At 57.7% G+C, this 16,065-nt stretch overlaps 1 protein-coding gene across 2 annotated transcripts in view; it reads right to left on the reverse strand.

Moving 5' to 3' along the window:
* Positions 1–16,065, reverse strand: part of TBC1D14 (TBC1 domain family member 14) — a 298,797-nt gene that overhangs the window by 271,607 nt on the left and 11,125 nt on the right. For both annotated transcript variants that reach the window (XM_056132917.1, XM_056132918.1), the window contains exon 3: positions 11,486–11,606. In XM_056132917.1, the coding sequence (XP_055988892.1) occupies positions 11,486–11,606 (121 nt within the window). The remainder of the gene's footprint in view (positions 1–11,485; positions 11,607–16,065) is intronic.

The following is a 16,065-nucleotide window of genomic DNA, read 5'->3' on the forward strand; positions in this document are numbered from 1 at the left end:
AAGCCAAGAGCAATTGCGGCTGTGGCCCCTCACAAGAATCTGCAGTGTAACTCGCTGAGGATCAGAGGGCTCATTAGTGGCCCGGCTTCCCAGTCCTGGGCTACACCCACACCTCACACCCCCACCATTTTTGCTACACAAGATTCCTGGGGACGGGGAGTCCCTGGGAGTGGAGGTGCCACCTGAGAATCACCATCCCTGTGTCGTCTCCAGGGCCCCTCTCAGGACACGGCCCCTCACCTCCAGCCCCTTTCACCCTTGCATTCGGAGCATTCTTAATCACAGCACCGAGACAAGTCAAATTCAGGCTGGAGTGCTAGTCCTGCGGGGTGTCTGCCTGGCACGTGGAGCAACCTGGGCTTGATCCCGGCATCCCATAGGGCCTGCCAGGGGTAATTCCTGAACTGCCAGGTGTGACCCGAAAAGCCAAAGAGCCAGCAAACAACTCAAGTCCAATTAAACTAAAATCCTTACAGCATGAGGGATAAAAGGCAGCGAAGTGACCAGTGGAAACAGTACAGGCCGTGAAGACAGGACCAGACAGGAAAACAGAGGCGGCTTTTGAACACAATGTGCTTGAGGGGGCCAGAGAGGCAGACGAGCGGGCAGGAGTTGGCCTCACACACAGCTGAGGCACACTCCATCCCCAGCACCCCGTATGTCCCCGAGTCCCTATGGGAGAGACACAGAGAAGGAGTAAGCCCTGAGCACTGCCAGGGGCACCCTCCACCCCACAAAAAAAAGACTGCTTAAGGACGAGACAGTACAAAGTGGGCACCTGTCTAGCACGCAGACACAACCCTCACTCCAATCTGGCCCCGGCAGCTCGTATGATGGTCCCCCCAGCACTGCCACCCGTGTATGTGACTAAAAACAATCCAAACATCGTAATAAAAAAACAAATGTGCTAAAGTCTTATAATAAAATGGGTGCAAGTTCATGGGAGCCTTGTGGACAGCAGGTATGAGCCGGGAGTGTGGGGGCGACTAAAACCTCATGGGAAGGGGGGCGTTTCGGTCCGCCCTTCACGCCCTACCGAGGCCACCAGTTGCCCCCACGAGCGGCTCTCCAGCACGGCCACAGCCCCAGAAGCACAATGACCTAATGCAGAACCCAGCAGCTTGGAGCAGAAAAGTGAAAGGACTATGCGTTAATCCAGGCAATCATTTCTGCCCAGAGGGGAAAGGGTGTTGCTCCCTTCCGCCCTCCTCCCTCTGGAAAGAAAGATGGCGGCCACATGGGGGCCTTGTGGACAGCAGGTATGAGCCGGGGGTGTGGGGGCGACTAAAACCTCATGGGAAGGGGGGCGTTCTGGTCCGTCCTTCACGCCCTACCGAGGTCACCAGTTGCCCCCCGCGAGCGGCTCTCCAGCACGGCCACGGCCCCAGAAGCACAAGGACTTAATGCAGAACCCAGCAGCTTGGAGCAGAAAAGTGAACGGACTATGCATTGACCCAGGCCATCAAGTCTGCCGGAGGGGAAAGGGTGTTGCCCCATTCGCCCTCTCCTCTCTGGAAAGAAAGATGGCGGCCACATGGGAGCCTTGTGGACAGCAGGTATGAGCCGGGAGTGTGGGGGCGACTAAAACCTCATGGGAAGGGGGGCGTTTCGCTCCGCCCTTCACGCCCTACCGAGGCCACCGGTTGCCCCCCGCGAGCGGCTCTCCAGCACGGCCAGGACTCCAGAACACAGAAACCAATTTCTTAACTATCTGACTTTCAGTAGAAATACTTCCAGGGTCAATAGGTAAAAGAGCAGAAATCCAAAACCAACATTTAATTCTTGAACCCAGCCGTAGAAAGCAAATCACTTCACAATGCTTTTTCAGCATGTCTGATTTGGGGGGGGGGGTAAACTCTAAATAATAGTGGTGAATCTTTTATTGAAACAATGAATCTAATCAAAGCAGATAGAGTGTTAACTAGAATTCATCTGCCTCACAGGGACGGGGAGGGGTGGGGGGTGGGGTTTTATTGGGGTTCTTCATGGTAAAAAATAAGTATTGGTAAAGGGAAATGTGTTTGATATTTGCATGACTGAGACATAAACCTGAAAGCTTTGTAACCTTTCCCACAGTGATTCAATAAATAAATTAAAAAAATATATATTAAAAAAAAATGGGTGCAAGTTGAAACCACAAAAGTACACTGATTGGCACACACAAGCTTTATTCTTCGTCAACGTGGGGACGGACGGGGCCTGAGTCCAGCTCTGTGGAGGCACACTGTCTCGTACACCCCATCCAAACCCAGGTCCAGGTGTTAACCCTACGCGTTTTAGGCTTCCTCAGTGAATTTGCCCCATTTCCTCCTCCCAGTGAAGCCCATAGTGCTCTTGTGAGCAGCCTTATCCCCTGATTTCATCTTTAACCTTTCCTTTGTGTTTTACACCTCATTGTCACAGTTCCCCAAGTCAATCTTGGTTACTTATAAGCCAGAACTCTCTGTTAATTCTGGATTTTGTATCTGAAGTGAATTACTTGCTTTTCTATTTTCCCTATAGCCTTTTTATATTTTACGATAGAGCAACATTCTTTGGTTAAACACAGAAAGACCATCAATGCCATGCTCCTGACATTTGGGAGTTGATTGACTGAAATATATCTACTCCTGGGCATAATTACTTGGTCATAATTACTTGAAGCAGACTTCAGTTGCTATAGTTCCTAACACCCCAAAAGGGAGGTCCTGCCGTGGGACTGGGATGGACGTGGGGCAAGTGGCAAAGCTATCGAAATGGGACATTCTAGAAAGCATAAATGCGTGGTCTTAATGCAAGCTGTTATGACTTAAGAAACAGGACTCCCATGGGGTAGGACACGCTGAACTGCCTAAGGACTTGGTCTGGGATTTACAGTAAAAGCCTCACTTGCTCTCAGCCCAGAGGACTAAGTTAGTTTTGGGACCTTTATCTCTTACTGTGTTTATCCAAACAACTGCGAGCATTGGTAAGAAGTAGAATTAATTGTTTGACTAACTGTTTGACTTAACTGTTTGATATATACGACTAGAAGGAAAGAGAAAAGCAATGAAGTTACCCCTGGGAGACGGCTTCTCCTTGAGTTTACCTCTCCCTGAGAATGGCCTCTGCTGGAATGTTTTTGCTCTGTAAATCACACGGACATGGAGTCCTACACCTCTGACCCCCCAAGATGTCCTGTAAGTATGCTCGCAGCTCTGCCTTGAATGGGCCATTTTCTCCATCAGGCTGTGGTCCCCATCTCTGTCTGCTGGGGAGGCCTGGGGAGAAGGGAGGCGGCTCTGGGCCACCGAACACACATGCGTCACCGAGCACCCACATGCTGCCTTGTGAATTCACACAGAACCTTCTCCCCACGCCCAAACCCCTGCACGCTGCACGCTGTTCCCTAGCCCTCAAACCTGCCTGGCTCATTTCTGCCTTTTCGGGCTTGTCGCCTAAAAGGTATCGTACTGCTGCGTCATCTCCAGAGAGCAGATTCCCACACTCGGATAACACCCGAAGTTTGCCTAAAGGCCTTTGTATGGCCGATTACACCAGTCAATTGGTAAATGCTCCGAACCAGCTTCAGACGCCCAGGAGGACTCCCCCGAGGTCATGGGGAGGGGACGCCCCCTTCTCTGTCCCTGGGTGTGATGCTTCACCACCTGCGCTGTGCGTATACTGGATCTCTCCAGTATGCACAAGGTCCCAGTGTTATCCTGGCCTTGTGAAATGGGTCGCAGGGTCACTCTGCTCTTAGAACTGGTGCTGAGGCCTTACGCATCAGGAGATGCACCGATGGCACGGCCTCTGGGGCCGGAAGTTCCCTTTTCACAAAACTTCTGGCTCAATTTCCATTTCTGTAATAATCATACAACTGCTTGTTGTTATCACATCTTTGATACATTTCGGTGATTTGTGATTTTTCAAGGACCATTTCATCCTAGTTATGGGATTTTGGTATGCGGAGCCATTCCTGACATTCTGTTCAGCTTCTCATTCCTGCAGGGGCCTGTGCCGAGGAGGCTTCCGTTCGTCCCTATCATTAAGAATCTGGTTCTCTGTTTCCTGGTTGTTTTTTTCCCACCAGTTCTCCAACTATTTCAAAGAAGTGACTTTTAGGGGCTGGAGAGACAGTACAATGTGCAGGGCACTGCCTGGCACGCAGAGAGGGAGGCTCAGCCCTCTGTGCCCCTTATCATCCCCGAGCACAGAGCCGGAGTAAGCCCTGGGCACTGGCAGGCGTGGCCCCCAACAAGCAGGAAAGCAGGAAGGAGGGGAAGAAGGGAGGGGGGAGAAAGGGAGGGAGAAAGAAGGAAGGAAAATTCAGAATTCTGTTTTATTTGCTGGGAGAGGAGGGGTTGAGCCACGCACTGCTCAGGGGCTGCGCCAGGCTCTGTGGTCAGGACTGAGGCCTGGGAACGCCCAGACCGGACTGGACCTGCCGCTTGCAGGACACTGTCTTGACCCCTGTGCTGTCCCTCCAGCTCTAGCTACTGCGCCTCTCTCTCAACTTCAGCGGTTCACCTACACGTTACAATCTGCACTTCATTTTGCGTGGTCAAACTCGAATCGGTGCTTTGCATGCGTGACACCTTTGCAAGGCCTGGCCCAAGAGGGGGGAGATGAAGAAACAGCACGTAAGCCCACCAGTGAAAGGCACCACCCGATCTCTAACTCAGCCCCCTTTGACGTCTGTGGCCGGGCACTGGCCCTAACTAAGGGCACTCAACATCACAGCTCAGCTTTGCTTTCAAATACACTTTGGGGCTGGCCACAAGGACTGTGGCCCCCTGGTTTTCCCGGGACGCCCGCTCCTGTGCCCTCCCATCCCCCACTCTGAGGCTCCTTCCCTGGTGCCCTCTGTCTGAGACTCGGTCCTCAAGGTTCCCGTGGGCAGCGGTGCTCAGCCACCTCCTGGCCCGCACACGGAAGGGCATTCGCTTCTGGTGCAGAACTGCAGCTGACGTCCTTCAGCACGTTGAAAGTCGCTGTCTGATCCCCTTCTGGGCCGCATGGTTCTGATGAGAAACCAGAACCCCCAGTCCCCACAGCCATTCCAGTCGTAGTTCCCCAGCAAGTACAGCACTTTTCCTGTTACCGACCCCATTTTTATCACTTTACTGGGACGTGCTGGGCAGGGGCGGGACGTGGTGCTCATGGAGCCGACCCCTTCGTGTGAAGCTGTGTGGTTCACGCCTCCTACCAGACTTCGGACATGTTCTGCCATTACTTTCTCCTATTTATTTTTTTATTTTATTTTATTTTTGCTTTTTGGGCCACACCCGGCAATGCACAGGGGTTATTCCTGGCTCATGCACTCAGGAATTACTCCTGGCGGTGCTCGGGGGACCATATGGGATGCTGGGAATCGAACCCGGGTCGGCTGCGTGTAAGACAAACACCCTACCCGCTGTGCTATCGCTCCAGCCCCATTCTCCAATTTTTTTCATGCATCGTCTTTTACTCCTCTCTGAAACTCCAACAACTAAAGTGTTGAGCTTTTAATTTTAGTATTGCCCCAAATTTCCTTAAGGTGTATTATTGCTCCACTATTCACAATAGCCAAAATCTGGAAAAAACCCGAGTGCCCAAGAACAGAGATGACTGGTTAAAAAAACTTTGGTACATCTACACAATGGAGTACTATGCAGCTGTTAGAAAAGATGAAGTCATGAAATTTACATACGAGTGGTACTACATGGAAAGTATCATGCTAAGTGAAATGAGTCAGAAAGAGAGGGACAGACATAGAAAGATTGCATTCATCTGGGGAACATAAAGTAACAAAATAGGAGACTAACACCCAAGAGTGGCCGAGATTAGTACCAGGAGGTTCACTCCATGGCTAGGAGGCCAGCCGCACATGCTGGGGGAGAAGGCAGCTCAGATAGAGAGGGGAGCACCAACTAAAGGGTGTTGGGAGGATCCTCCCAGGATGAGAGATGCATGCTGAATGTAGACTATAGACTGAACATGATTGCCACTCAATGTCTCTTTTGCAAACCACAGCACCCAAAAGGAGAAAGAGAACAAAAGGGAATGCCCCACCACAAGGGTGGGGTGGGATGGGGGTTGGGGGGTGGGAGTGATTCCGGGAGCATTGGAGGTGAGGAATGGGCACTGGTGGAGGGAAGGGTACTCAATCATTGTATAACTGAAACCCAAGCACAAAAATCTCGAAGTCTACAACTGTACCTCATGGTGTTTCACTAATAAAAAAAATAAATTTTTTTTAAAAAGGTGTATTATTGCTCTTTTTGGTCTCTTTATATTGTTTAGACCAGATTTTTTTTTTAATGATCTTAAGGCTATCTTCTATTTTTGTTTTGTTTGGGGGCTACATCTGGCAGTGCTCGGGGTTTACTCCTGGCTCTGCACTCAGGAATCACTCCTGGCAGGCTGAAGGAACAAGATGGGATGCTGGGATCGAACCCGGGCTGGCTGTGTGCAAGGCATGCACCCTCCCTGCTGCATTACCCCTCCCTCCCTCCCTTCCATTCATTTTCTGGTTTTCTTTTTGGGTCACACCCAGTGATGCACAGGGGTTACTCCTGGCTCTGCACTCAGGAGTTATTCCTGGCGGTGCTCAGGGGACCACATGGGATGCTGGGAATCGAAGCCGGGTCAGCCGCGTGCAAGGCAAACGCCCTACCCGCTGTGCTATCTCTCCAGCCCCCATTTTCTACTTTTCGACCACACAGACTCTGCTCACGGCTCACGCCTGACTCTGCATCCAGGTGCCACTCCGGGTGGGGCTCAGGGGACAATATGGAATGTCAGGGATCAAACCGAGGATGGCCACAACAGGCAAGACAAGTGCCTTAACCCCAAAACTATCTGTCCGTCCCCCTTTAGAGCTACACACAGCCCACCCACTCCTGCCTCTATCAACTTCATTCTGTTGTGGAACTGACCTGACTTTTATTACAGTTCTACAGGTTTTATTTAAAAACTGTCAGTGCTGGGCCACAGAGACAGAACAGGAGTGAAGGAACTTGCCCTGTGAGAGGCCACAGCAGAGCAGGTAGGGAGCTCTCACCTTGCACACAGCAGCTTACCCAGGTTCAATACCCAAGCCTGCAAGGAGCGATCCCCGAGTTTAGAGCCAAGAATAACCCCTAAGCACTGCTAGGGATGGCCCCAAAACAAAAGGAAAAAGGCTGAACTGAACAAGAATGGGGGTAGGGGGGCTGGAGAGACAGAACAGCAGGTTGGCACTTACCTGGAACACGCCCAACCCAGGTTCAACTCTGGCGGCCCATAAGGATCCCCCGGGCACCACCAGGAGCAATTCCTGAGCATCGCTGGGTGGGACCCTCACTCCCCACTCCAAACAAACAAACTTGCCTTGCGCACAGTCAACCTGGGTTCAAACCCTGGGACCAGCCCAGCCCTGCCAAGGGTAATCCCTGAGCACGGAGCCGGGTAAGCCCAGAGCACCCCAGACCTGTGCCGAACCGAACCAAAACAAGAATGGTCACGCTGCTCTCCTTCCTGCTTCCTTCTTGGCTGGCACGGTCTGCCTTCTCCCCACCGCTGCCTTCTGGGCTGGTCAGTGGGCGGCATCTGCCTTTCCCTCCGCAAGTGGAGACCTGCCGGTTTCCCACACGCGTGCTCCTTTGGGTTCTCGACACCGCTGGGAATTTCGCTATTTCTGCCTCCCTCGGACCTGGCTGGGCCCCAGGCCCCATGCCAGCAGCCCTGCCGTGAGGAGCGGCTCTGCCTCTGGAGCAGCCTGCCTCACACAGGCACCCCACACGCGCCCCACCACGCAGCCAGTCTGTGATCTGTGTGGGGTCTGATGGCCCAGGATCTGTTGGATCTGTGGCTTTGTGGCTGGGGGTCAGCTCGGGTGAGGGTGACACCCCGAAGAGTTCCCTTTGGCGGCCTGTCTGGCTTCCTGCCCCTTTTCACTCCCCGAACCACCCGGGCAGTGTCGGGAGGAGCGCAGGAAGCAGCAGGGACCCCCACCCCGTCCTGGCAACCCTCCTGCTCTAACCCCTCCCTGGGGTCCTGGGTTCTGCAGACCCAGGCGGCTGCCGTAAATAGTCTGAGGGCGGGGTGGGAGCTGAGAGTCGAGAAGGAGAGGCTGGGCAGGCCCGCACCCTGGCAGAGTTCCCAGGACCCCCGTCCACACAACTGCCCAGCGCGGGCTCTGGGCTGCCCTGCATCAGGGCAAATGCCGCGGAAGGGGCGCTGCTCCAAGTCTGTTTCCTCCCGGCCTGCCTGCAACTATTTCCTCGCAGGTTCCCAAGTCGCCCTCACATGTCGCTGAGCTGAGCCTCAGCACAGCACAGGGAAGACCCCTCCACATCCAGCCCCGGCTGCCCAGGCCGTGCCAGAGATGCAACCAGGGTTGCCCAGGGGTCCCCAGTCCAGGCGAGCGCCCACTGTAGCGTCTCCCCGGCTGGCCCCAGATCTACAAGTCTTTCTGAAACTGGCTCTGGTTCACTTTCCACAGGTGTGGGGAGGAGGGACACGAGAGTGATTTTCCGTATTCTGGGGCCGGAGAAACAGGTCAGCAGGGAGGACGTCTGCTGTGAGGACACACACGTCCAATCCGGGTTCCAGCCCAGACATCCCATATAGTCCCCGAGCACTGCCAGGAGCAGCCCCTGAGCATTACCAGCAGTGGCCCAAAACCCGAAATAAATAAACAGAATTTACTGTACACCTGTAGCTGAACTTGCAATAAACTTGAAATCCCCCCACCCCACTTTCCGGCCTGGCCTCTGTGCAACTCATGCTGATCCATGACTCTCTAAGCACCCAGACTTCACAGAGCCAAAGATGGGGAGAAGGAGTATCGGTGACGCTGCCCTGGATTGGCCGCCTTCTGGAATTCTCTTCACCAGTGAAGAGCTGACTTGAAATTCCAGAAGGCCATCTGAGACATGCAGGGCACCCACACACAGGGACAGGGAGAGTCCGCAAAGGTCCAGTCATCACCACCAGCCATGTCAGAACACAAACGCCCCGTTCCTGATGGTGAGGCCGGTTCATCGCCAGCACGGAGAGTCAGTCTGAAAGATTCGCCCACTGCTCAGAGCACCCCCCAAAGCTTACAACCCTTGGAGCCAGAGCGTGAGACAGCGAGGAAGGTGCCCGGACCCAAGTTTCATCCCTAGCGCCACAGAGTCCCCGGAGCCCCACCAGGAGTGATCCCTGAGCACTAACGAGCATGGCTCAAAAACCAAAAAATTCAAAATAAATTAATAAAACAGGAGTACATTCCCCACTCCCAAACCGCCAGACCCAGGACCTTCCAAGGCCCTTTGCTGTAGGGCTGTCCCTGCCCGGCTCTGCCTGGGCTCTGCATCTTCCATGTGTCACCTCTTCTTAAGGCTGATGGCACAGCCAGTCACCTCCAGACCTGACCATCAGCCAAGAACCTGCCCAGCTGCAGGGCAGGGTGAGAAGATGGGGGAAGGGTCCTCAGTTCTGGGTCTGAAGGGGTTGGAGGTCTGAGTGCACCTGAGGGGGTTGAGGGGGCCTGAGGGAGCTGAGGGAGTCTGAAGGGGCTGAGGGGACCTGAGGGAGCTAAGGGGGATAAGAGGGTTGAGAGGGCTGAGGGGACCTGAGGGGTCTGAAGGGGCTGAGGGGTCTGAGGGGGCCTGAGGGAGATGAGGGGGCTGAGGGGGCTAAGGGGGTTGCGGGGGCTGAGGGGACCTGAGGGTCTGAGGGGGCTGAGGGGGCCTGAGGGGGCTGAGGGGGTCGGGGGCTGAGGGGGCTGAGGTAGCTAAGGAGGCCCGAGGGACTGTGGCAATGGTGATCAGTTCCTCCCAACTCTGCCACACAGAAGCCCTCACTTTTCAGGGCGTTGAATCCCCTGAAATGTTGTTCTTTGTCTCTCTGTGTCTCTGCCCCAGAGTGCTGGTCATTAATGATGACTGTGGCAGGGTCTCCTCCATGAGAGGCGTGTGGCCCTCCTCGGCCTGCTCTTGTTCTTTAAAGTAAACTTCCTTTCCACAACCTCTGAGAAACCTGAGAAGCCCAAAGCACAAGCAGCGTTTCCTTCCGACTCGGATGCTGAGTTTCACAGACCTGAGGCCAAGCAGACGCGTATCCAGGACGTGTTCTGATAACTAAGAGCCCCACAGCACTGATAGGTCTGTGGAGGGTCCCCCAACCCACCCGAGCCTCCTCCCCAGCAGACCCCCGTGAGGGTTCGTGGGGCCAGGCAGCTCAGGTTACAGCCTGTGGCAGGGCTCAGCACTCAGCGCTTTCATCTCCAGTGTCAAGTTGCCAGATAAGCTGACCCAGCCGTTCAGCCACAGGAACTCTCCGCTTCCAGCACAGAATCCACACTTAGAAGCAACAGATTGAAGGGGCCGAAGTGACAATACAGTGGGTAAGGCATTTGCCTCACCCATAGCCGACCCAGGTTCAATCCCTGTCACCCCATGTGGTCTAGCCAGGTCTGGACCCCGAGCCCACCAGGACTCAGCCCTGTGTGGCCCCAAACAAAACCAAAATGACTGAGAATCACAGAGCAATTCAAACACCATGTCCGGGTACTAGAAGCTTGGGGACAAATCTGAGAATGCAGATTTCTTTAAAAAAAAAAAAAACCCAAGTGTGTCCACTTAGACCCCAAAGAAACCCCGCATGAGCCACGCACCTGATCAGCCAAATTTTTAAGTGCAAGCTATTGCCAAACTTCAAGAACCTACAGAAGTGACCGGCGACAAGGAACCTCCCCGGGCTCTCTGCTCGCACGGCCAGAGATGGCCTCACATGGCCACCAAAGCAAAGCTCCTTGCCACAGCACAAAGAATGCCGGGTGTGGACAGCTGCCCCGCCGCCCAGGCCAGCAGCTACAGAGGGTCCGCGGCCTAGCAGGCGTGCAGCACCCACAGTCACCCTGCCTGGCTGCGAGGCCTCACTGCACCTTCCGCGGGACAGCCCCGGGCTCCGCAGGCGGAAAGCCCCTCTGGCCCGAGTGCCCTGCCCGGCCCCTCAGCCACTGGCCAGCGTCCCTGCAGCTCGAGCAATGTGTGCGCCTGGATGCACTCTCTTCTAGCTGCCATGTGGGGAGCAGGTGAGGGCACTGGCCACTCCTGGTCCCCGGGGCTCCTGCCAAGAGTCCACTGACAAACCAGCCGTGGCCGGACAGGGGGCAGAGCAGTGGGCTGAAGCAGGCTCCGCCTGAGGGAGGACCAGCACAAACAACACCCCCTCAGCCCTCACGCTGGCGCAGGATGCCGGGGAGCTGGTGGCCTCACGCCTGCGGGCTGTCGCCCCTCCACAAGGAAGAGGGGAGGCAGCTCAGAGCCAGCAGGAGGAAGGCCAGCCCATGTTGGGCTATGCGGGAGTGGCCCCGGGAGCCAGGTGTGGGGCTGCGGCATCAGACAGGCGTGACGTCCGACAGCACGTGCACCCCAGACCCAGGTCCCAGCAGCGCAACCTCTCGGGGTCACACGGTGCAAAAGGCTGACAGTGTCCGCCCGGGCCATAGGGTCCCCGCCCCTAGCCCCCGTGGGGTTGCCATACGTGCAGTGGCCTTGCGGGCCTCGAGTACCTTCTGCGTTTTCCTGGACTCTTTCTGAGCAGTCTCTCGCAGTGACACTTTTCCAAGTAACTTCCATCCCAAGTCACTCTGTTTGCCAAGTCTTGCATTTTGTTTTCTAGCAAGCAAGTTCCTATAGAGAGAAAGTAAGAGGGTTAGAAAGGTGCTGGGGGCAACCGTGAGGGAGAGCGGGGCAGACGCCCTTCGGCGGACACGGGCGCTGCCCCCCCTGCACTCAGAGACACACGCAGGAGCGGCCCGTGGGATATCACGAGCTCGACCTCCAGGGCAGCGGGAGAGTGAGGGGTGGGGCTGTGCCCAGTCCTGCTCAGGGCTCCCTCCTGGTGTGGTGCTGGGTTTGGCCAGCCGCGTGCTGCTGAGTCCCCGGGCCCTGGGGAACTCCCCTCGTACTGGCTCCATGGCCAGGCCCTCACCCGCATGAGACTAGAATAGTCTGCCCGGGCCTGGCAACCACCTTGAGGCTGATGGTGGGCACACAGGAGCAGCTGCTCTGCCCACAGGGTGGACAGGCTTGGCACCACAAAGAAGGTGCCGTGCAGGGGCCTTTCCTCCCGTGTCCATGGCCAGCAGAGATGCCTGGGACCAGGGGTGTGGTTGGCGCAGTGCCAGCCTCACCTGCGGGTCCTGACATCGGTTGCTGCCCGGTGGGAAGCGGGGATACCAAGCACGGGGCCCGGCTGGTAGAAACATGGTAGCCCAGCCACAAGAGACCCTCCGGGACAGATCACAGGCTGGGGGCCCAAGAGGAATGACAGGGACCAGCGGGGAATGGGCAGCCCCCTGCAGAGCAGGGCCATGAGAGAGACCAACGCTCGATCTAGAGTGGAAGGACACAGAGTACCCTGGTGACAAGTGTCCTTCCTGAACCCCTGCCCTGCTTGCTGGATGCCAGGGGCCTGGGGCCTGGAGCGTGGCAGGCAGGATGGCCACTTGCAGGCACAGGGCGGGACAGGGTGGGGACACCCTTTCCATCCACCGGCACCACAAGGACAAAAGTCTGCCCAGGGAGGCACTTCCGCAGACGTGAACCGTCTTCACCCTCCACCCGGCGGTGCATGTCCCCAAGGCGGGGAGCGCAGGAGCGGAGGACAGGCCCGGCCCAGGCCGGCTCAGCAGGTCCCACAGGTCCAGACACCCAGCAGGTTCTCAGAACTTCAGGGCGTCCTGGGAAGCAAACTCGGGTCCTGCTCCCTCGAGTGGCTGCGTCTGGACCCGGGGATTCTCGTGCCCTCGTGCCGGTGACGGATCCCAGCGCCCCATTCCCACGGGACCCACCTGGCACCTTCTCCCCATGTCTCAACCGCTTGACAGTGGTGACTCATGACCTCAGAACTGTGGGGTCCGTGCAGCTGCCGCCCGGGTCGGGGAGCCACACAAACAGTGCAGAGCAGACGGGGGGTGGGGGGTCACAATGTCAATCCCAGATGCTCCCCTCCCCCCACACACACAATCAGAAGTACCCAGAGCTGGAACGCAGGAGGGGTCTCCCTGGGAAAATGTGCCGAGGGAGGGGGCGGGGCGGGCCCTGCACCAGGAAAGCACCTGAGAGGGAGCAGCCCCCCGCCGGCCAGCCCCAGGGGACAGCTTGCACAGACCTGTCCATCAGGAGAAGCGCTGGGGACACAGCCATGGCAGCGGGAGCAGCAGCTCCGTCCCGCCTCTCCGCCTGCAGGTCAGGCTCCTTCCTCCTGAGAGGAAGCTGAGAAGGCGGGGCCGGCAGGCAGGCGGGCACAGGGCGGCACTGCAGGGAGGGTGGAGCCTGGCAACAGGGGCCCCAGCAGAGAGCCTGACCCTGGGCCCCTGACCTTGAGCCTGACCCCGGGCCCCTGACCCCAACAGAGAGTCTGACCCTGGGCTCTGGCCCCAAGAAACTGACCTGGGCCCCCTGAGCCCTGGCCCCTGACCCCGAGCCTGACCCCTGAGCAGCCTCATGCCCTGTGCGGCCCAGGCTGTGAAGGTGCCGAGGATGGTGTGCGCCCCCGTTTCTGGTCCCCTCACAGAGTCTCCCTCTTTCCGAAGGTGACGCCATACCGACAGTCAAGGCCAACAAGAGCCCCCCACAGAGCAGATGAAATTGGCGGGCGGATGCGGGTGGGAGCGAGTGCTACCCTGAGCCGTGGGCAAGTGACACAGCTTGGCCAGGCCCCATCCCTGGCACCATGTGTGGGCCCGGGTCAGCCCTGAGCACTGCAGAGGGTGGGCCAAAGACCAGAACCCTCCGCACCACCACGAAAACCCCCAGGGGTGTCCACACGGGCGAGTGGCTGGCAGGACAGTCGTGGGGGCAAAGAGAAAATCTCACTTCTGCGCAACAGACGTCTGGGTGCGGGCCCCATCCCAGAGGAAGGCTGGGGCTGACCCCAGAGCAGGCCACTTCCTGGACACAAACCTGCCGGGCGAGTCCCAGAGACAGAACTAAGCAGACAGCGGGGACAGTCCAGCACCAGGCCCGCCTCGCAGGACTGAGTGGACACAGAATATTGCTGGGCCAGCAACCTGAAATGCAAAATGCCACTCAAACACAGAAGACAGAGGTCAGCTGGGAAACCCGGGGGATTCCCAAGCAGCGAGACTGGCCAGGCCCCCGCCAATCCAGCAGGCCAGTTTGGGCACGAGGACGACAGGTGTCCCTGGGAACTGACTGGAAGCAGGTTCTGGAGCGCCACAGAAACCCGGGACTGGAACCTGGTTCCCACACGTCCCACAACATCCTGAAGACGACGCCGGTGAAACCAACCGCACCGAGAACAAGCCTGGGTGCGGCGAGGCCTGACGGATGCAGTGGGCAGGGCACGTGCCTGGCACGGAGCTGGCCCGGGTTCCATCCTAGCCCTTCCGCTGGTCCCCTAAGCTCCTCTGGGCATGGCCCCAAACCAAACCAAAGGCCAGGAAAACAAAGTTCAGCTGGACACAGGGGCAGGGAAGGCTGGCATCAGGGTGGATGGGAGAAGGCGCCCGGGAGCTGCAGACCAGACCGGGGAGAGCGCCGGGCCAGGCCGGGAGCTACCGGGACATGGGCCAGCACAGCGACCCTTGGGAGCAAATGACGCACAGGGAAGGACCGCGCAGCCCCTGGGCGCATCAGGGTGCCAGCGGCATGGAGAGACCAGCGAGTCCCGTGTGCGCCTGTGCCTGTGCCGCACCCAGAGTGGCTGCTGGCACGGAGGACAGGCTCATCCCTCCCTCTGTGTCTGGCGGCCGTCCACGTGTGTCCCGGCCCCGCGAGGGCAGAGGGGCTGAGGGGAAATGCCAGAAATGCACCAGCATCTGGGAGCATTCGGGGTACCCCACACGCTGGCCCATCTCGGGGACAGAGGCCTGGACATCTCCGGCCCTGTGTGTCCAGAGATGGGTGCAGCGGGGGGCTTGGGCACAGGGCGGGCCCCCACCTCCTCTCCCGGGAAGTTCCTGCAGCTCCCCGCTCGGGCCCCAACAAGCCCCTCAGTGAGGCTGCCCGGACAGGGGCCAACAGCCGGAGGGACCCACAGGCCACTCGGTCTGTCCCGGGTCCCCGAGGCAGGAGGGGACAATCTAAGCACTGAGCTGGGAGGATCCACCCAACTCCAGCCCGGGCGCTGCAGAGAGCACGGGGTCAGCCTCACAGGCCTGGCCTGGGTTTGAGCCCCGAACCCCAAAGGATTCCCTGATTCTGCCAGAGCCGGGAGTAAGCCTCAGCACCAGGTGGGGCCCCGAGACAGAAATGAACCCAAGGAGCCACGCGTCCTTCGGTCACCAAGGACAGTGGTGTTGGCTGGGGAGACAGTGGGACCCAGGTGACCGGGTCAGGAGGTCGTGAAGCAGGAAGCACCCAACCCCCGTGAGGTGGCATGCTGCCCAGCCGCCGTGGCGGGTCTCCTTCATATCAGCCCCGGGGACCCGTTTCCTTTATGCGGGCAGGTGAATGACTCGCAGCCGGGAGCCCACAGAGACTCAGGATCACAGGGGCAGCTTTGGGGGAGGGTGGGAATGCAGGGCGGGCACTGTGCCTCCAAATCATCTGAGAGGCTGCCTCTGGGGGCGTCTGGGGGCATCTGAGGGCTGCTACGATTTGTGGTCACCCAGGGAAAGCGCCTGGGGGCTGGGGGACTCGCCCAGCTCTTGGATGCTGCTGCTGACAGCTGGAAGGGTGGGCCTGGCCTTCCCGTCCCCAACGGCACAGGTCATGCGCAGAGCTCAGAGAAAGGAAGGAGGGTTACGGAAGCTGGTGCAAACAAAAGTGAGGAGTGTAGGAAGCCAACGCGGGGTCAGAGAGAGAGAACAGGAGGAAAGGTGCGAGCTTTCATGCAGCTGACCCTGGTTCAAATCCTCAGGGCCACATATGGTCCCCTGGGCACGGCCAGGGGTCACTCCCAAGCAGAGTCAGGAAGAGCCCCTGAGCACTGCTGGGGGTGGCCCCTCCCCCCAGCCAAAATGCCTCTGGATATTGTGAAACAGAAATAACCATTCAGAACGTGTTTATGGGGATGGGAGCCATAGGACAGCGGGGAGGCGTCTGCCTTGCATGCAGCCAACTCGGGTTCAGTCCCCGGCATCCCATGTGGTCCCCTGAGCACTGCCAGGAGTGATTCCTG

Source organism: Sorex fumeus, unplaced genomic scaffold (assembly GCF_029834395.1).
Source record: "Sorex fumeus unplaced genomic scaffold, SorFum_2.1 ptg000095l, whole genome shotgun sequence".
In the NCBI taxonomy this organism is placed as follows: Eukaryota; Metazoa; Chordata; class Mammalia; order Eulipotyphla; family Soricidae; genus Sorex; species Sorex fumeus.